This window comes from Antechinus flavipes, chromosome 1 (genome assembly GCF_016432865.1).
Source record: "Antechinus flavipes isolate AdamAnt ecotype Samford, QLD, Australia chromosome 1, AdamAnt_v2, whole genome shotgun sequence".
NCBI classification, from domain to species: Eukaryota; Metazoa; Chordata; class Mammalia; order Dasyuromorphia; family Dasyuridae; genus Antechinus; species Antechinus flavipes.
The window spans coordinates 512348250-512370497 of record NC_067398.1 but is presented as its reverse complement, the minus strand read 5'-3'; the positions used below and the strand labels follow the sequence as shown (position 1 = coordinate 512370497).

Genomic DNA, 22248 nt, shown 5'->3' with positions numbered 1-22248 from the left:
GGAGAAACATTTACTTATAAAATAGGATGGGAAGGAGTCTGAGGAGTAGAAGTATTGGCAACGGGAAACAATAAGGAAAAATTAAAAGGAGTTTTAAAAGAAGCACAGAAGGAAACTAGATATTACAAAAAACGTGAGAGAAAAATGTAATGTCATACATGAGTGGGGAGGGGAGACGTATCTCAATTAGACTGTGCAAAGACAGGGAGACGGGCTATATAAAGTTCTCTCTTTTAAGATATTAAAGGGTAATTTGGTCCAAAATGATGTATATTGAAGGAAGGTACTGAGTAATAAGACCAGAAAAGGAAGTAGAAAACAGGTTGTAAAGCTCTTTAAATACCAAAGGATTTCTATTAAATTCCAGAAGTGACACCTGTGATATAGGAGGCAACAGGAAAACCATTTTAGCAGCTGTGTAACATGAATTGGAATGGAAAAGGAATAGACAAATTGAACAAATGTAACTTGAGTACAGATGAGGAGCACGGTGAACCCAGGGCATCTGCAACATAAATAAAGAAACTGATAGGAGAGAGATTATGGAGGCAGAAACTACAAGATCTGGCATCTGATAAGAAATGTGGGGTAAAAGAGAGCAAGAGTCAAGCATGACACCTAAGTTACAAAGATGTGTGAAAGAAGTGCTTTTAACAAAAAGGTCAGCAATTTTTTAGACAATTTTTAGGGGAAAATAAGATCAGTTTTTGATATGTACATTTTATTATGGTCATCCAGTCTGAACTGTCCAATAAGGAAGTTGTTGAGCCTAGATTGGGTCAAAGAATACTTGGACCAGATATACAGATCTTGCAACCATCTCCACAGAGATAATTACACTCATGTGAGTTGATGAGATGATCAACTTAAAAGAGTAGAGAAAAAAAAAATAGAGGCTTGAAGTACATGAACAGGTGTGTGTAATGGATGCTAAGTTAGCAGAGGAGAAAGAAAAGGAACAATTAAAAGATATCAACTTAGGAGAAAGAGAAGTGTAACCAAAAAAAAGTATTCAGAAGAAAGGGTGGCCAAGTGTCTAATAGTGCAGAAATTTGTTAAAGAAAAGCATTAAAAAGCATTATTGCTAAGACTGTTGAGCAGTTTCTGTTGATGAATTTAGAAAGAGTCTGAAAATAGCAGATAACTTTTTCTAAAGGTTTTGGCTCAGAAAAGGAGGCTATAGGAAAATAGTTTGAAGGGACAATAGGGCCTAGCTAGATTTGGCTATATTTGTGAGCATCAGAGAAAGAGGCAGTACATAGGAGACTGAAAATTAGAGGAGAAAAAAAAGTTATGATTATAGGGAGGATCTGCAGAAGAAAACAAAATAAAGGACACTTGAAGAAAAGTTGTTCTTATTGACCCAGTGAAATGTATGTCATCAGAAAATCAAAAACCCAAGTTTGGAGTATCATCAGGTGATTAACAGGATGAATTTTTTAACCTAGCCATATACTAAATTATAGAGGTTAATCTTGGATTAAAAGTACACTCACACCAAAGACATTACAGATGGCTGAAATATCAGTTAACGTTTTTTAAGATATTACAATGGGCCAGGCTCTGTACTAATCTAGAAATACAAATATAAGCAGTCCCCCTTGAGGACAGTCCCTTGTCCTCAAGAAGCTTATATTATACTGGTAAATATTACCCATAAAAGAAAATTTAAAGGCAGGTAAAAGAAAGAAGGTACCTGGAAGGAAAATGATGAAGTCCATAGTAGTGCAGCTAGCGGGAAATGAAAAAATAGCTATCCAAAGTACTCTCTTTAAATGAAGTTTCTGGGAAGAGTTGTCCAATCTGTCCCAGGGTAGAGGATACTTCCAAGGCTTGAATTGTAGGATAGAAGTGTGTATATCTATAGGTATGTGTATGGATGGATGGATGGATATATATTTTAAGAAATGAGCATCTTTTAAACGGAAGTTTTTGAACACTGAGACAACTAGGTAGCTATTTAGTAAACAATGGCCTTGGGCTGACTACTTTTATTATTAAAATTGGTTTGGACAGGAATTCCTAGAATGAAAAGGGCAGAATAAGTGGAAATTAGAGATAACATCCATTTTCCCAATCTAATTCCAATTTTTTTATATAAAGGTTCAGGGAAAAGTGAAAATGAATTCCTAGAACACTTAAATATGGACCTCTAGTCAGAATAGAGATTCTTAATCTATTTTGTCATGCACTCTTTAACAGATTTTTAAATGCATAAAATACATAGGACTAGAAAGGAAATCAAGTCATATTGAAAGTTGTAAAAAACATTTTTTTTTAATTTCCAAATTCCAGTTCAAGAATCTCAATTAAAGTTTGTAGTTCTATTTTGATGGTGAGCAATATTTTAGCCCCATTCAAATTACAGAAAGGCACTTTGAAGGCAATTCTAAAAGGTTTCTTCCTCCTTTCCCCTAATGATCATTGCCTGTCAATACAATACAATGAGCATTAAGTACCTATTATGTCTTAGTAATTATGTTACATAGTAAGGATACCAAGACAAAAATAAGAGTTCCCATCTGATGAAACTTAAGATACTACATTAGAGGTTTTAAGTGTAAGGAAACTAAACCATATTCTTCTATTCTTCAATTACAACATTAAATCCTCATTACTACCTTTCATTCTTTGGCAAATTAAAAAGGCATCAAATATATATTATATGTAAACTTCCTTCTTTGATTATAACAAACCAATGGGTGAATCATTGCTACATAATATTCCCTTATCTGAAAACACATTGTTGAAGATATATTGCCTAGTCTTGAACACTTGTAGAGAGATCTAAATGTATTAGTACATGCTGGTAACAGGCTGAGACTGGGGATGATGTGTGTATCCAGCTGGGAAATTCTGACCTGCAAAAGGGCCATATTGATAAGGTATATGCCCTACTGGCACAAACACAAGTCTCCACTGTAGGAACTATCCCACAAAAAGCAAGTCAAAGCTGCTGAGCAGAAAAGGCAGTGGGGGCGGCTGGGGGAAGGAGGGAGATTGGATCCACAAATATACTGGGCAAAATGGGGAGAACCCCATTAAAAACACAAAACAAAAAAAAGAACCTCAGAAGCTGTATCATCCAAATCCTATCTTGAACAAACATTTCCTCTATAACTTACCTGCAAGCAGTCATCCAATCTTAAAAAAATTTCCAAAGTATGGTAACCCACCATATTCCAAAAATGGTCTATTCCCATTCTAGACAGTATTAATGTTTTGTTTTGTTTTGTTTTCCTTTAGCACCTTTATTTGACTCTCTGACTTTCACCCACTGCTCCTCGTTCAGCTTTCTGGGGCCATGATAAAGAGATATTATGTAACATGTGAATAGTTGCCAGTCACTATACTTTGTACTTTAAAAATATTATCTCGTTTGATCCTTACAACAAAGTTGAGAAATAGATGCTATTATTATCCCCATTTTACCTTTGAAGAAAATAAGACAAACAGGTTAAATGACTTGTCCAAGGCCACAAAATAAGCATCTGAGAAGGGATCTGAATTCAGGTCTTCTTGACTCCCAAGTCTGGTACTCTATCCACTCCACCACCCAGCTGCCTCTAACAAAATCTTCCACATAATAGCCCTTTAAATAGTTATCATATCCTTCCATATAAGTTTTCTTCAAACTGAATACCCCAAGTTCTTTCAATCACTCATATGTCCTTTACCATCTAGGTGGCCATATTCTGGACACTTAAAATGACAACAACTGAAAAGGATGTTACTGATTTTATAATTTTAAATTAATCTGTCATTTTAACTGTATAATAGTCATGCATGGCTTGAGTAACTTTTAAAATGATGGTACTACTACTTTAGAATGCTTACTTTCAGAGCTGTCCATTTCATTCCCTAAAATTTAATGGCATATAAAATTAATGGGATAGTCAGAAATGCTAACTATCAAAAAAGATACATTCATACCTTTTAATATATTTATTGAATAGTGAGATCACAATTATAAAATTTGATATTTATATTTGAGAGGCAGCTTCTTTAAAAATGACCAAACATTACAGATTATGTTTTGCTGCATGATACACAAGAATGATTTATTTTGCTTAACTAATCAGTTCCAACACTAGCCTTCAGAATTCAAAAATAAATCCTAAGATATGTTTCAAAGGCATGTCGAAATTAATAATTATACACTTTCACATGAATGTGACAAATCAAAAACTCAAGACCATGATAATAAACTTAAGTACAAAATAAAATGTAGAGGACAGGCACTTTGAAGTAAGCTATTTTTCCACATAGCTAAGCTTTCCACAGTTAATGCTTGTACATATCATATTTCATCAAAGGGTATCAATCAAAGAAACAAACAGTCCTTTGATGCACAAGCACAAACATATTTAAATTCAAAATTCTGTATCCTATTTGCAATACATGCAAGAAGATCCCTGAATTTAGAAAATACCTGGAAAAAATGAAAGAAAAAAAAAAGCAGCCAGGAATGAAAGCATTTACAAGCATCTGATATTATAAGGCCTTGTAAAATTTTAAATGTGTGGTTTAAACCCCTTCATTCTCAGGTAAGGGATTAAGAGGCCGAGAGATATATCGTCTGCGAGGGTGAGGATACTGGAGGTTGGCAGTGTCAGCATCGCAAGAGTGCTCTATCAGAGGAGGAGGAGGAGGAGGAGGAGGAGGAGGAGGAAGGATCTGGGCATAACTGGACCATCTCGATCCAGCCCGTGGGGAATCCAGAGGGGGAAAGAAATACCTGAAACAATGAAAACAGGAACAAAACACCAAAACAAACAAACAAACAAAAAAAAAAAAAAAAAAAACAAGAAAAAAGAGAAAAGTAGTAAATACAAGGAGAACCAAAGAGGAGAAAAGACATGCTGGAAAAAAAAAGCTTTAGTATATTCATGCCAAAACTAACGGAACATAATAGCAGAAATCAAGGCCCTGATTCAAAATCAAGATTGCTTAAGCAAGTTTGGAAACTTTAAAAAAAAACACACACACACACGGTACAATATTTTAAAGAAAATACTTTTTAAATCCTAGTACAGATTTTTAAAAAAAGGTAATTTGAAAATTTAAAGGATTTTCTAGTCTACCACACCTTATTTGATGCTCACTTAGTTGAGCTTTAGTAATGTTTCATTTGCAGCAGTAGCAGCACAAGGTACACATTTTATGCAAGTGCACACACAATACTAATAACCAATTAAAAAACTTTCACATAGCATAGGTAGGTATCACAACACTTTAATGACTATCTCTCACAGAAATACAATCATGTGTACTTACATGTTTTTCCTGCAAAAAACACAGTATAACTACAGATTTCTAAGTGAAAGGCTAAAAGAATTATGCCATACCATGTTGTATTCTGCCATTTTATTATAACTTACCCGTAATATTTATGTACTTTAGTACACTTGATATTAGATATTAACTGTAAGGTTTAGAACTCTGGGGAACATTTACTAAGTGGAACAGCCAAGTAAAAATAAGGAATCTGGGAACATGCCACCTTTAAGCTTCATTTACATGCTACATTTTCAGTGGATTTTTAAGTGCTTCTCAATTTACAGTACCTTTCAGAATGTGTACTTGGAGGAAACCTTACTCCATGAAATCACACCATAGGAACATATAAGCACATGATAAAAATATTCTCTTTAGTGAGCACTAATAAAAAATGCTTACAAAAGCAGTTTTATAATATATAAATGAATATCAAACAATAAATTTAGCTTCATCTGTACAGTTAAATTACTGTCAGTGCATTCTAATTCTTTTAATGCTAACAAATTTAAATGTTACAAACTAATTTACAAGTTATACCAAATAATATGAATAAATCAAGACTACAAAAGTAAAACAAATTGGCACTCAAAACAATCTTTATGAAAATTGATGATTTATTCAATCTTCAAATTTAAAAATTATAAAAATTCACCATCCTGTTTATTGTTTTGAGAAACAAAAAAAAAACAAAAAGGTCTATTTATCTTCCAAATGGAGTAATGGGAGTTCTTTCCACCCTCATACCCACAAAGCCAATGATCTTTTTTTGATATAACCCATAATATTTAGCTTCACAAACATTTCAAAGAACTTTAGTGAAAATTTGTCTCAACAAGAAGCCTCTCCATTTAATTTTCAAAAGTTCCATTAGTGTCAACAAATGGCACTGGGAAGTAGAGAAACAGTATATTTTTTTAAAGGCCTTTAAGATTGCATTTAGGAGTGAGCAGGCTGCTGGTGTATCTTGGGACAGGTCAAACGGCGCTGGGGAGGGGAAAAAGGAGCTTGCTTCCCATTCCTGTGTGCATGCAAGAAGCAGCAAAACTGCAAAGTTACTCCAGTTAAGCTTGAGATCAGCTGTGCTTTCTGTTAAAGGACATAATACAAATGGAGAAGGGAAAATGCATCACAGATCTAAACACACATGGTTATTACTGGCACAATAAGACTATAGATTAAAATTTGAGTGACTTATAAGCTTAAAATTAAAAATACACAAAAGGACTGATAATCATTCTTGTTTAGTCATTATTAGAACTCCACAATTGGTAAAGCCATCTTCATGAATGTCTCACTCTTAAATTAATCTATCTTTTGGTAAAAATTTATTTTATTTATATTCTTTATTTAAAAGTTTATTTATTAAAAAATAAACTCCAAAGTCAAATGATATGTTTTTCAATATAACTTTTGCAATTTGAAAGTTGTATAGCTACTTTATAACTGAAGCCAGCTGCATTAAATGTCATAAGTAAACCAAGATGTCAGTTAAAGTTATAATCTGAAACCCAATTTCACAAGTGCACAATTTAAGCAATAATAAAGTAATATTCTCATCTATACTTAATTTGGAATATAAAAATAAATTACTCCTCTTCACAGAGCATTAAGCATTATCAAAAATACAACAAAATGGAATCATCAAATATGCTATATAAAACAACAGAAATATTCTGTTTCCTACTAATATTCTAAAACTAAGAATTAAGAAATCCAGATTTTCTTTTTGTTTCCTATTGTAGTCTTCACTCTAGTTCATTAGCAAAACTAAAATAAATTTTATTCAAAATAACAGAAAACCCTACCAATAACTCTACAAGCCCTATGCCATTGTTTTAAAAGAATCAATTTGCATAGACTCAATGTCTATATAAATAAATTTTCTCTAATAGTATTAAATGTCATCAAGGACTATTTCATTTTTCTTAATAATTCAAAATTGACATGGTGCCTTCAAAATAAGCCATTTACATTCCTAAAGACAGATCATTAAACTTTTAAAGATAATTCAGTTTACTTTGTAGCTGTGATAGCTTTATCAACTAAGTACAAATATGTTGGAATAGTCATAATATTAAAGATTAATTTCTAAACAACAAATGAATAATTCTTAGGGTTTTTCCTTCAAAAACATAAAACAAGCATCAGATTTCTTTTTAGTACAGATACCAGAACAAAGCTGTGAAGAAACTGCTACTTTAAAATTCCCAAGCTTACACACAAAACAGCCTACCTGCTAGCTGATGATCCATTTAATGAATTTTGTAGATTTGGATTGTTTGACCCTAAAGAAGCATTTGAGATTCCCTGCTGAGAAGAGCTCCCATTGACTGGGCTCCCATTACCTTTCAAAATACCAGTGCACTTCCAATTGTCCATATAATTAGCTGGGGGGAAAGGTGAAATCAATTAATATTCAATTACTCAAGGGAACAAATTAATTTGTCTCCCAAAAGAATATATCAAATAGAGAAAAGTTCAAATGACATTTACTTTAAGCACAAACATTAGTAAATAAAGAGAGCAATTTCCCCAAATACATTAAATGATCTGGGCTTGCTGGATTTGTTTTTTTAACATTCTTCTAAAACAACTGAAAATCCAACTATGAGAGCTGAGAATTTCTACAAGTAAATATTAACTAAATTAAACAACATAAAAAATTGGGTTAAAATTCCATTTCCAAAAAACTTAGCAATTATAACTTTTATAATTATAACATTTTAACAATTATTTTGTTAACAGTCAATTATTACATTAAGATTAAGGCTTTTTCTTCTTTATTTCCTCATTTATTTCCTGACTATACAAGTCAGTCAGTCTCTGAAGAACATGGCTAATTGATGAGATGTTCTACTCAACTAGGAGAACTTATTTCTATTTATTAGAGTATAAGCAGAATCTAATCTAGGCAAATTCTTGCTCCAAAAAAATGAGCCCCTATCTTTATTGGATAATGATGGAGAAAACCAACCAGAGTAGTCTGAGTGGAGATTAATTCTCCTGTCCAGATTGCTAGAGACAGTAGAATCCCATGATCAAGCCACATTCTCAAAAAAACTAAAGACTTCTAGCCCACCTTTTCATTAAATGACCACCAATCAAAGTTGAATTCCACTTGTCAGAGTCATGCCCTTTCAAAAAAAATATTTAAGGTATTCAGTGTCTCCATTAAGGGTCTTTGCTTAATGAGAGAAACCATTAACCATCAATTTATTATTCACTAACCTAATAATTAAGTTAATTATTAATTACCCAGAAACTCTCTCTCTCTCTCTCTCTCTCTCTCTCTCTCTCTCTGGTTTTCTCATTCATTACCTTATCATGTTGTTAAATTCAGTTATTCAATCATGTCTGACTCTGGGTGGACTCCCTATCCCCCATGGCCCATACTATCCATGCAGTTTTCTTAGCAAAGTTTCTAGAGTAGTTTTCCATTTCCTTCTCCAGTATATTAAGACAAACAGAGGTTAAGTGACTTGTCCAGGATCACAGAACTACTAAGGGTTTGAGGCCAAATTTGAACTCAGGTCTTCCTGACCCCAGGCCCAGTGCTCTATCTCCTGAGCTAAGACGCCGTCTTTTTTTTTTTTTTTTAATAGATACAGTTTAGCCCATGTTTGAAAGACTTCCTTTGTTCAAAATAGAAACTTGGCATTTTTTTTTTCTTTTAGTCATTACTGTATTAGATAAAAGGAGTTTTCTAAGAGCAAAGAAATTTCTCTACTCATAATACAACTGTCATTCACTGAAATCTTACCTTTCCATAGTCTTACACAGCCATCATCTCCAGATGATGCTAGCACTGTCCCCGTTATATTCCAACTGACTCGCCAAACCTGAGAGTTGTGATTATCAAACTGAGCAACTATGTGAATCTCAAATTTTGTTGGCCCACCAGAAGAAGTTAATTCTTTCCTGTTAAAGAAAGTGTTAGTGAAGCAACCTCCAAAGGATTAGCAATATATTGTTCAAAATGAAAAATCAAAATTATCCAAATTTAATATAAAAGACCACAGAGTTAAAGGGTTCAAAAAAATACAAAGAAATAACAAAACAAAAAGCTTTCAGTTAAAATAGGCAGTCAACTTCTTTACATAGTAAATTTTTAATACTTGAAACTCAGAATGCATCTAATTTTCAATGGATATATGCTTAAGAAATTTAAAGCACTGAAATAATTATACTAAGCAAAGTAAATCTACTCCCATCCTAAAAAGACAATATTCAGAATTTCTTGTAATTATTGTTTCAGAATATCAATATTAATATTTTAAGAATCAACTATAATATCTTACTTTAAAACTGTTTCAAAAGCTCACCTTACAGGTTTTAGCGTGAAAATTCTCACATCTTTGGTTGCTACTGCTAGGATATGGAATGATCTTCCCAAGTTTGGAGCAAATGAAATATCATGTACAGGGTCAGTGACTGTCATAAGGGATTCTGCTTTTGCATATTTCCTAAGAAAATTCAAATCAGAGCAAAATTACAAAAAAGTTTCCACACAAATAAAGTCAGACTTAAATAACTGGAAAAATATTAAGTGCTTTTGGATAGGCCGAGCGAATATAATAAAGATGACAATACTCCCTAAACTAATCTATTTATTTAGTGCTATACCAATCAGACTTCCAAAAAAATATTTTAATGATCTAGAAAAAGTAACAACAAAATTCATATGGAACAATAAAAAGTCGAGAATCTCAAGGGAATTAATGAAAAAAAAAAATCAAATGAAGGTGGCCTAGCTGTACCTGATCTAAAATTATATTATAAAGCAGCAGTCACCAAAACCATTTGGTATTGGCTAAGAAATAGATTAGCTGATCAGTGGAAAAGGTTAGGTTCACAAGACAGAATAGTCAACTATAGCAATCTAGTGTTTGAGAAACCCAAAGATCCTAACTTTTGGGATAAGAATTCATTATTTGATAAAAACTGCTGGGATAACTGGAAATTAGTATGGCAGAAATTAGGCATGGACCCACACTTAACACCATATACCAAGATAAGATCAATATGGGTCCATGATCTAGGCATAAAGAACGAGATTATAAATAAATTAGAGGAACATAGGATAGTTTACCTCTCAGACTTGTGGAGGAGAAAGAAATTTGTGACCAAAGATGAACTAGAGACCATTACTGATCACAAAATAGAAAATTTTGATTATATCAAATTAAAAGGCCTTTGTACAAACAAAACTAATGCAAACAAGATTAGGAGGGAAGCAACAAACTGGGAAAACATCTTCACAGTTAAAGGTTCTGATAAAGGCCTCATTTCCAAAATATATAGAGAACTGACTCAAATTTATAAGAAATCAAGCCATTCTCCAACTGATAAATGGTCAAAGGATATGAACAGACAATTTTCAGATGATGAAATTGAAACTATTACCACTCATATGAAAGAGTGTTCCAAATCATTATTGATCAGAGAAATGCAAATTAAGACAACTCTGAGATACCACTACACACCTGTCAGATTGGCTAAAATGACAGGAAAAAATAATGATGAATGTTGGAGGGGATGCAGGAAAACTGGGACACTGATGCATTGTTGGTGGAGTTGTGAACGAATCCAACCATTCTGGAGAGCAATCTGGAATTATGCCCAAAAAGTTATCAAATTGTGCATACCCTTTGATCCAGCAGTGTTTCTATTGGGCTTATATCCCAAAGAAATACTAAAGAAGGAAAAGGGACCTGTATGTGCCAACATGTTTGTGGCAGCCCTGTTTGTAGTGGCTAGAAACTGAAAAGTGAATGGATGCCCATCAATTGGAGAATGACTGGGTAAATTGTGGTATATGAATGGTTATGGAATATTATTGTTCTGTAAGAAATGACCAGCAGGAGGAATACAGAGAGGACTGGCGAGACTTACATGAACTGATGCTAAGTGAAATGAGCAGAACCAGGAGATCATTATATACTTCGACAACAATACTGTATGAGGATGTATTTTGATGGAAGTGGATTTCTTTGACAAAGAGACCTAACTGAGTTTCAATTGATAAATGATGGACAGAAGCAGTTACATCCAAAGAAAGAACACTAGGAAAGGAATGTGAACTATTTGCATTTTTGTTTTTCTTCCCGGGTTATTTTTACCTTCTGAATCCAATTCTCCCTGTGCAACAAAAGAACTGTTCGGTTCTGCAAACATATATTGTATCTAGGACATACTGCAACATATCTAACATATATAGGACTGCTTGCCATCTAGGGGCGGTACTGAAGGGAGGGAGGGGAAAAATCGAAACAGAAGAGAGTGCAAGGGATAATGTTGTAAAAAAAAATTACCCTGGCATGGATTTTGTCAATATAAAATTATTATAAAATAAAATATTTTTAAAAAAAAGAAAGAAAAAAAAAAAGAAAATTCAAATCATTTGCATAAAGTACTCCACAAGAAAAAAAAAAACTTTACTAATATATTTTATCATTTCAGACTACAAGCACTCTGTAATAAAATTACTTTTTATAATTATACTCTTCTATAGTTAACTAACATTTAATCCAGATTTCCAAAAGGCTTCCTTTATGATTTAAAGTTTAATTTAACACAATTCAAAGAAAATATCCAGAGTAAAAACTACACTGAAATTGAATCTCAATTGAACAATTAATAGTTTATGGTATAAGAAAATTTCTCAGAAGTATAAATTGTACAGGTCTTACTAGATCTACTATCATCACTCAGTACTATAATAGTGCAGATTCTCAAGAAGACCATGGTCTTATTTAAACTACAAAATATCTTTCTGACACAAACAGAAAAAGTTAATTTGGTAATGTCTGTTTCCTATAAGGAAATTAGATTAATATTTGCTAAATATCAAGTCTGAAAGATCAACTCTGTATTGGCAACCAGAATTTATTCTCAGGTAGTCTTCACAAAGTTGTTATCTACAGAGTGGAGCATAAATAAATAAAATTAACTCAATAATGAGCTGAATACAATTTACTTGAGTAAAAAACTCTTTAAAGATAAAAATTATATACAAATCAAAAAAGTAAAGAAAAACAAATTTAGACTCTTCTAGACTGATTTAACTTACCTGGTATTTTCATTATATTCATAAATCTGAACCTTAGCAGACACATTTGGACTATTGTCATCACTTCCTACAGCTATCATAGGGGAATGAGCACGAGAACTGGAAATGAAAAGTAAACAAATTACTTACACAGACATATAATAAGCATAATGATAAAAATGACTGATAATTGACTTTATATATCCACTTATACCTCATTTGGCACAACCACTTACACATACTAGAATTAAGCAACGACATATGAAAATTATGGAGTAATTGTCTCATTGATCCCTCTGTGATTCACCTAATTTTGGAGAGTAAGGTTGTTATACTGAAATTTAGGGATATATTTTTTAACATTTTAAAACGTTACCAATTATGAGCTATACACTATAAAGGATATGAAAATAATACACAATATATGTTTTTAAAGAATACAAACTAATCAATAATTCTAACAGTTAATTGGACTATCTGGAGTGATAAAATGAAAAGAACACTAGATTTGGAATCAAAGAACTTGAATGCAGGTGGTTTTGCCACTTACTAGTGATATAAAAAAAACTTTAGCAAGTAACTCTGAGACTCAGTCTGCTTATCTGGGAAGTAATGAAAATCATAATATTATTCATCTCACAAGAGCTGTAATGGCTTTGTAAATTATTAAATACTATAACCTATTACTATTATATCACTCATATTTCGACCTTTCTGTATTTGTCTTTTCCCGCAAAAAAAGACTTCAGACATTTGACAATCAAGAACATGAGATAGAATGATATGAAACCTTTTTCCCTTATTAAGGCAAAAAATTTGATCAAAACGTCATTGAAAACTTTTACCTCCCTCCCTTCTTTGTAGGGATGGGACACCATGATATAGGACATTGCATTTACTGTCAAATATAGATAAAGTATTGTTTGGTTTTGAACCACTCTTCTTCCTTAATCTTTGTTACAAAGAATGTGTTGCTTGGTATGAAAAAGGAGAGAAAAATATTTAGAAATATAAGTCATTAAAAACAAAAGCTATCCATAAAATAATATTTTTAAAAGTAAAGTAGATTCTTAGGATAAAGACAAATTGTAACAGTATTAGAAACTAGATATTTTGGCAAATCAGAATCCAGATTCAAGAGGAGCAGCAGGAGAGAACAGAAAAACAGCCTCCTCCCCAGATATCACTGGTAGTTCCAGATTTACACTTAGGTCAACAACTTCCAGAAGGAAGAAGGGGAATTCAATATAATTCAACAAATACTGAGTGCAAGGCACTCTGATAAGTGTAATAGGAGATACATAGTTTATACTCTTAAAAAATTTACACTGAGGAGCAAGTAGGTGGCCCACTGGATAGAGCACCAGCCCTGAAGTCAAGAGGACCTGAGTTCAAATCTGATCTCAGACACTTAACAATTCCTAGCTGTGTGACCCTGGGCAAGTCACTTTATCCAAATTGCCTAAGCAAAAAAAGAAAAAAATTTACACTCTAGGAAGAATGATTTTATTTAGGATAGTGCTTATTGTGAAGTTACAGACTTTTCAATTGGCATCTCCCTTGGTTTTCCTACGTAGGTCCATGTACTTTCTCCATAACTAGATTCTCAAAGCCATTTCTACAGAATTCAATACTTTAGCTTGAGTTTCACTGATTTTGCTGTCCTTAAAACTAAAAACAAAGTCATAAAAGTCAACACGAAGTGCTTGTTCGATCATCAATTAATTATATCATAATTAATTTAAATAATGAAATACTAGATCTGAGTTACAAATCAGGATAAATTTTACTTCTCACATTGTCCATGAAAATGTAAACTACATTGAGAATTACAAACTATGACTCAGGTTAACCAAAAATTTTAAAAGGCTTATTGTTAATATTCCATGCTATTATTTATTAGAACATGCTTTGAAGAAAAAGTTCTCTAATTTATAAAATATTTCATAGAGAATTTGAGGTGCTAATGTTAAATGGCATGTATTTTCTACAATGATGAAGACAAGTTAAATTGTAGATTTCCATACTAGTTCATTCAGAAATTAGACTTTCTAAACTTAAAATTTTCTTCTAGATTTTCTTTGACATACAAAGCAAGCAAATTATCAAGTCATTGATTTTTAAAAAAAAAAAAAATCAAGGGATTAGGTTATGACTTACCTTGAGGGATTCCATGAAATACAACTACAGCTTAGCTTACATGAAATTTCATGCTGCAATGACCACTGACTAAGATTCATAACATCTGGAGCCTCATATATTCTCACTACGCCATCTGCTGAACAAGTTGCTAACATGAGACCCATATGCTTAGGAGCAAACTTCACATCAGTAACTGATGTTCTGCTATCCACCAAAGTGGTCCTCTTAACCTAAAAGAAATGAATTAACAAATCACTAAGGTATATTGAGTGAACAAGCATTTATTAAGGGTGACTGCTTGACAATAATCTCTGTTCACAACAATCCATAAAACAAAGAAGACTACAGAAGCGGCCCTAACTTTTGTATGATCCCTTTCCCCTTTCACAGTTGTAGTAGGAGCATAGAAGAAAAAAAGCACCAGGAGTGCTAAGAATCATCCAGTTTTTAGACCAATTATAAACATTAAGTATTCTACAAGTGAGATCTTTGCCAAATACTGATAAATAGAGATACTCTTAGAAAAATGAACACCAATAACCTTGATATAAACAAAACCAGAGGATAATAATAAAGTGGTTCATATTTTCTCCTTGAAGTGAAGAAAGGAATTAATAGAACTGATTTCACTGTGTACCCAAAGGAAACAAGAAATATTATTTTCTGGGACACTTGATAATAGTGTGTGAGAAACATAAGTGTAGCTTATGTACCAACAGCTATTGCAGAAGATGAAAAGATAGAGAAATTCTATGAAAATTTTGAGATGATCCAAGTCAATAAATATTTGGTTATTCCTTAACTACAGTGCAAAAGTAGATAAAGAGGAGATTTTTAGAAAATTTGGAATAAGTTTGGAAAGAAAGGGCAAAGGCTTGTAGAGGTCTCAAAAATCTCATACCTATTTATCATAAATATTTTCTTCCAGAAAAAAGTCCAACTGGATAGTGCTGAACATGTTGAGCACTGATCATAAAAATAAAAGACTATCTTAACATAAAAGAAATAATTGGTTACGTATCTGGAAGTCATATCAGAATCAGCCATCTGAGTAATCAGGCCATCAACTAGCTAAAACAGATCAAAATCAACAAATTGGCAGGGGAAGAAAGATAAAGATGACCCCCCCTCCCAAACAATCATAATTTAACCAAACCTATTCAAATGAACCACAATAAGGAGAAAGGCAAAGAGATATATCACCATTTTGGCAGAGTTCAACTGATATAAGACAGTAATCACAGGTAAAAATGCCAAAAGTCCAAAAAACAACTTAGCCAAGAAAATCCTGATATTCGTGACTAGCCCTGCTGTTCCTTGAACAATACATAGCAAAATGAAAAGTAAAGAAGACAGCAGAAAAGAAAAGAAGGAAGAATGTAAGGAACAAGAAGCAGAGGAGAAGAGGACCATGTGTTCAATGGAATATGTCACAGATAATAATCTGCATAACTTCTCATTAGTGCCATGTGATTTACTAGCACATGACTCACCCAATGACTCTGACCTCGAAGTTTATCATTGGACTCTCCCACTATTTCTTCCCAAACAGCAGCAGTTCTGTCAAAAGAACAGGAAGCCAAAACCTGTCCAAATTCAGGATGTGCCCATGTCACACGCCACACAGAACCACTATGCGTCTATAAAGAAAAAAACAAACAACATTTTACGAAGAAAAACTCAAAATGACTCACAAATGACTCACAAAATAACAACATTCCCAAATTTTTTGCATAAAATTAACTTCTTTTACATGTCCTTTTTTTCCTTAAGAAAGCACTGCATCAACTAATGCTAAGTACAAAATATTTAAAGTATCTTCTAAAAACTAAAACTATTTTTAATTTTTTGTGTGAAAAAATAAGATATCTATTAAAAGTAAAAAATGCCCCCAACTCTCTTTTTTAAATTTAGCAGTATTGTTTTTTACTGCCCTTGCATGTTACAAATCATGAAAGTGGCAGGACTGTTAATGGAGAGAAAAAGACAAGAAAAGCCACTCCTTCCCCTCTCTCTATCTATTCTAGCTCAGCACCAGCACTTATCTTATGACTAGAAAGGCCATTCTATTTTCTTATCTTTTTTCCATCAGCTCTATGGACTCAGGATAGTCAAACCTAATTTTTTTCCCCTAAAATAAAAATGAATCTAGTTCTGATCCTTTATACTCCCAAAGAACTGCTATCATTATCTACATAACATCTACATGAGAAAAAAAGAGAAAAGAAAAGGAATGACGAGGAGAGGAATACTTTTTGTCCCATTTGCTCTTTATGTCTGCCAATACTCAAAATCCTTGAAAACCTCAAAAGGATTATATATATGCAGGCCTACAAAAGAGTAGGAAATTAATTCATATTAGTGAACTTCATTTCACAGAAACTAGAAAAGACAAATTATTCTAATTGGATAAAGTTGAGAAGTATTTCTACTAATTTAAGTAAGAGATCCTACTTTACTCATCTTCAAGAGCCCCTGTCCTCGATACCTTCCCAATGCCTTTGAAACCCCTTTCCCAGGTCCCAGTCATCATCATTGCCACTTGGAATTAGAAAGGGAAGAAAAAGGCATAAGACATGTTCTTGGCAGCCCAAGTTGGATGACTAAATGCTTCTTCCACAGAAACATTCTTATACACTGAACTTAAATCAAAATACTGTCCTTGAGCTATATTACATAAGTTAAAGCTTTTGTGTGCAGACCATGGAAACTATCTGTCATTTATAATAATGTTGTTTTTAATGGGAAAACATACTCTGGCTTCTGTATCACTGACTTACAAGTCAAATTCTAGAAGAAAGCCTTTTTCTACATTGATTTATGTTTCAGAATTACAGATATAAGCCTTTTTTATATTAAATTACAAATTAGAGTACTTCCTTTCATCTCATTTCCTATAAGACGCAACTGCCATTATTCAATATTAAGCTAACTAGTTTATCTTTACTTCACTATCTGGGAATCATTTCATCCAGGAATTGAACAGTTAAAAAAACCACAAGCCTGAGATTTTGCCTTAATCTCAGTGCCCTTCTTCTAAGACTAACCCCAATTTCTCCTGCTCTTAGTTTGCACAAAGTTGTTTGAATGTTCTCTCCCCATTACACAGTGAGCTCTTTGAGACCAGGTATTGCCTTTCTTTGTATTCCCACTAAGTGGGGTGCTAAGTGCCAAATGTAGTGCTCAGTACATAGTTGGCATTTAACATTAGTTGACTGCCTTCTTTTAAAAAATAATGTTAATTATGCTCCCAATAGAAGAATCAACCTTTTTCTGATTTTGTGCTCATACATTTTCAGTTTTTTTCCTTTTACTGTTTTAGATTTGTGTATTATACATGGTAAAAAAAAAAAAAAAATAGATCAGTTTTATTGCATCATAGTACAACTAGAATGGAATTTTTAAAACTGAAAAAAGTCCCATAAATATTCTTTCCAAGAATTGAATAGCAACACCATTAAGTCAAAGTGAAATACTTAAATTCAGTATGATTTGACAAAGTATTACACATAATAATCCAAATCATTTTTTAAAAAAGTTTAAATTAGTATTTACCTTCCAGCTAGCAGTACAATGCCAATCCCCACTTTCACTTTTGTCCCAAACCTGTAAGGAAATCAAAATTATCACCAATACTTGTTTACATTTAGTAAGAAAAGGATTTTTTAAAAATGCAAAGTGAATACAAAATACATTCTACAAATATATACTACAAACCAATGTAGTGAGATAAAAAGGTCTCAGAATTTGTAATCAGTGGAAGTGGTTTTGAATCCCAATGTTCTGCCACTACTACTTTTGCACTTTTGAGCAAGTCACTTAACTTATACCTAAGCCTCAGTTTCCTCATTTATAAAACGAAGGAGTTAACTTAAAAAACCTCAAGGTTATTTTCAGGTTTAAATTTGTTTTTACAATCTTTCTTTGAAAATTTTGCACTTGTCCTATGTATGTCTTTATAAAACAAAAAATGATTGCCGTGGTCTAAAATAACATCTTAAATAACAAAATGAAAATAATTTCTATCCTCTGAGACAATATTTGACAACTTTAGTGTATTATGAAACCAGCACTGATAGTTACTAATTTGAGAGTATCCACTTTATGCCAATGGATTCTCCAATAGACAAATGGTCATGTCCAAGCTATTAACCACCACTAAATGGAGAAATGCTCTAAATCAATAATAGAGAAATACAAATTAAAATAACTTTAAAGTATCACCTCATAGCCATTAAACTGGCAAAGACAACAAAAAAGAAAAATTATAAATGATAGAGGTGCTGCAGGAACACAGGGATACTAGTATACTATTGAGCAATGAATTGATCCAATCATTCTGGAAAACAACTTGGAACTAACTACACCCAGAAAATTTCTAAACTGTATCCTTTGGTCTAGCTATATCACTACTAGGACTATAACCCAAAGACCTTGAAGTTAAGAAGAAAACATGCCTATCTATACAAAAATATTTATAGCAATTCTTTTGATAGCAAAAAACTGGAAACTAAAAGGCTTTCCTACTCTTGGGGAATGGCTAAAAAAATTACAACATATGAACTTAATGGCAAATGATGAAATGAACAGTATTAGAAAAAGCCGGAAGACCTCTTTGAGCTGAGGATGAGCAAAGTAAGTGGAACTAGAAGAATAGTTTATACAATAACTTTGTAGAGAAAACCTTTGAAAGAATTTAGAATTCTGATCAATGCAATGATAAAAGAAGAATCCAGAAGACTAACTCATCAGCTGCCATAGATTACAAATGCAAGTAAAATTTTTTATTTTTAAAACAGAAAATAAATATGGGTAGCTGTGTGGCACAAGGGACAGAGGTTTGAGCCTGAAGCCACGAAGACTCATCATTTGAGTTCAAGTCTGGCTTCTGTGACTCTGGGCAATTCGCTGTTTGCTTCAGTTTCCTCATTTGTAAAACAAGTTAGAGAAGGAAAGAGCAAAACCTCTCTGGTATGTTTCTGCCAAGAAAACCTCAACTCAGAGGACAAAGAGGCAGACAGGACTGAAAATGAGTGAACAACAACAATAATAATAATATAAGCAAGTAACTGAGAATCTCTTACAATAAAAAAAAATCTAAATATCCTCTATTATGGAAGCTATAGAAAGCTAAATTAGGGTGGATAAATCAGAATTAGAATAGGCAAAAGTTAAGAAAAAAAATCAACTGCACTCAAGAGTCCATCTCAATGTCAATATTGCTAATCTTCAGTCCTATATCTGGTAATTCTGAAACTTTAAATATAAGGGTTATATTTACATGTAGTTATTCTGGAAGCATGTAAAAATACCGGAATAGACAAATTCATAAAATGGTAATTGTAAAACGCATTTCAAATCATATCTAAGTGATAAATATCTGTGCATCAAAGAAGTGGATTTAAAAAGGGTCTTTATTCATAAATTCATCAGGTATAATCTTTATTTTTCCAACATGAAAACGATATTAACAAATATAGAATGAATGTTTTGTAACCATCTTTCTATTCTAAATCGTATTATCTGACTAACATGATATGTCTTTCCCTTTAGTCTCACCAATCCGAATGAAACTTAAAAATGGAACACAAGTTTGATGAATTTCCTCAACTGGATGGGACAAGATACTCAATAAATATTGTTAGTATTACTATAAGTATTGCAATCCATCTTTTGAAAAAGAAATTTGATCAAATGGGAGAAAAAAACAATAAAGTTCAATTCCTTACACTGTCCTCTTTCTTGTTTCTTTTCTTTTCTTTTTTTTTTTTTTTTTTTTTTTTTGGTTTGGGGAGCACTAAGTTCACAATTTTATAAAATGCTTTTAAAAAAAAAATGTACTCGTGTTTGCTTGGTGTGGGGAGCAAGTGCCCTTTCTGAAAGAAAGCCCCTCTTTCTGGCTAAGTAGTGACTCCCAGGCTGGAAGTCCAGGCCTAAAAGCGTTTTGTTTGTTTTTTTTAAACTTGGAAGTTGAGAGGGCAGGAGGAGCAGATACTCCCTAGGATTACATACGAGAGCTCACCCCTGGTTGGGGTTCGCATGGGGAGAATTTCAGTCTTTCAGATCTGGCGGAAGCCAAACAATGTTACCCCGAGCTCTCCCGGCCCGCCCTCATTCCGTCAATTTTGCGCATGCGCCTGAGGCTCCGCGGAGGGGCTGCGCCGGGAGGTAGCCCCGAAAACCTGCGCTGAGTCCGGCCGTACGGAAGCCCGTCGGTAGACAGGCGTTCCCGGAACAAGATTCTGGTCCCGCGCCCCAGACGCCGTAATCTAAAGACATAATTCTTTTCTCGCTGCCCTCTCTTTCCCCCAGGCTTCTCTCCCTCACCTTCACACTCTGGTCACTGGAGCAAGTTGCCATTCGCCGGCCGTGGAAGTCAAAGGACACATCATGGATGAGATCCTTGTGATCCGCCGCGATACTGCGCGCTACAAACATCGTTGCCGCCACGGCGGGATTACCGCCTATTCGGCTCAGGCCTTGGGCCTTAGACTTCCGAAGGCGGTCCGGGCGCACGCGGACTCTCCATGCACTGCGTGTCCCGTGCGGCGCGCAGCCGGGAAAAATGCGCTTGCGCGCTCCTACCCCCACCCACTAAGTGAGAAGCCGTGAGAAAGAGCCTTCTCTCTCGGTGCCAGCAGGAGGCGCTCTACCTTCCTCTTTACCTCCCCTGCCTCAAAGGAGTTACAAAGAGGGCTGGAGTCTAGCGAGATTATTTTAATTGTTTAAATTTTCTTTTTCATGGTGAACTTAAAAATCGTCACCAAAAAAAAAAAAAAAAAAAAACAAAACACCCTTTATACAAAGAACAAGTAAACTGGGTAAACTGAAGTTGATAGTTTCCCTTTTTTTTTTTAAGAAATGTATACATAAAAATTAAGAAGGCAGTAACAATAGAAACTACCTCTTTTTTCCACTTTTCTATTTACTTATCTGAAGCTTTTGTTAATTTTAAAGTTAAAGTTTTGTTAATTTATTGGTATTCTTTGCTATAACAGTGACCCACCTTTTGTCATATATTAGCTTTGTGACATATGATAAATCACGTAACGGCTCAATAATCTATACAATTCGGTTGGACGATAAATTGCCGATGTGCCAACTTTCCAATGGGTGGAGGGAATTTCCTCACCCTGGAGTTTTCTCATCTCTACTAATGAAATTGGATCTCTACTCCATCCCCCTAATACTAACCATTAACCTACCTCATTTGTTCGGTAGAAGGACCCCATCGGAACATTGTAAGCATAGTCTAGTATAACAAAGAGAGTATCTAGATGCAGTGGACAATGTATGGGGCCTGGAATCCGAGTTCAGATCAAGCCTCCAACACTTAGTAATTCTGTCCGTGGTCAAGTCACTTAATTCAGTTTCCTCACCTATCTTTTGAAATTTTCTTTCATTTTATTGTTTTATAAATTGTTTCTCTGGTACTGCCCATTTCACTGCCTCAGTTTTGACAAGTTTTAATAGAAATAATGTAGAAATTATTTAGAGATCACAAAGTGGCTTATTTAGAATTTTTAGGCACTGTTGTAAACCCAAAGCACCAACATAACCAGTCTAAGAGACTGTTGGTATGCAAGACTATTGAGAATACCAGGAATTCTTCATCAGAATTTCATGGATAGATTTCAAGAGATCCCTGAACTTGGAAGGGGAAAATAATGAGTATTTATTTTCACTAGCCTATGGTTTCCTTTATGATCTTAAGTATTTTATTTTATGCATTTAAAAATATTCTGTAAAGTGATATATAAGTTTCCACCAAACTGCCA

The 22248-nt window shown here is 33.6% G+C and overlaps 1 protein-coding gene and 1 long non-coding RNA gene across 4 annotated transcripts; one reads left to right on the top strand and one right to left on the bottom strand.

The window, feature by feature from the left end:
* The first annotated feature begins 38 nt into the window (after nt 1-38).
* Nucleotides 39-20120, top strand: LOC127544049 (uncharacterized). Its single transcript, XR_007949364.1, has 3 exons — nt 39-133; nt 368-1418; nt 20024-20120. It is a non-coding gene; the product is annotated as an uncharacterized LOC127544049 (long non-coding RNA).
* Nucleotides 3931-21185, bottom strand: SEH1L (SEH1 like nucleoporin). 3 transcript variants are annotated; one of them, XM_051970504.1, is made up of 10 exons: nt 20798-21185; nt 18026-18076; nt 15964-16110; nt 14489-14700; nt 12350-12448; nt 9603-9743; nt 9041-9198; nt 7514-7667; nt 5568-5594; nt 3931-4738 (listed from the first exon to the last, which is right to left on the bottom strand). In XM_051970504.1, exons 1-10 carry the CDS (start codon nt 20906-20908, stop codon nt 4528-4530), a joined length of 1311 nt encoding a protein of 436 aa, XP_051826464.1. In that variant the 5' UTR covers nt 20909-21185; the 3' UTR covers nt 3931-4527. The 3 variants fall into 3 exon arrangements, with proteins under 3 accessions (XP_051826464.1, XP_051826465.1, XP_051826466.1); XM_051970505.1 differs by lacking the exon at nt 5568-5594 and having other exon boundaries at nt 20798-21178; XM_051970506.1 differs by lacking the exon at nt 3931-4738 and having other exon boundaries at nt 5220-6366; nt 20798-21161.
* Nucleotides 21186-22248: the final 1063 nt, after the last annotated feature.

What these genes read in the sequence shown, in the direction of transcription:
- SEH1L (XM_051970504.1), bottom strand. Translation starts at nt 20,908, where the DNA reads ATGTTTGTAGCGCGCAGTATCGCGGCGGATCACAAGGATCTCATCCAT. An exon ending in ATTTCATGGAATCCCTCAAG is followed by an intron (nt 12,449 to 14,488) that starts GTAAGTCATAAC and finishes TTTCATTTCCAG; the next exon opens with TTCTCGTGCTCATTCCCCTA. An exon ending in GAATATAATGAAAATACCAG is followed by an intron (nt 9,744 to 12,349) that starts GTAAGTTAAATC and finishes GAATTTTCTTAG; the next exon opens with GAAATATGCAAAAGCAGAAT.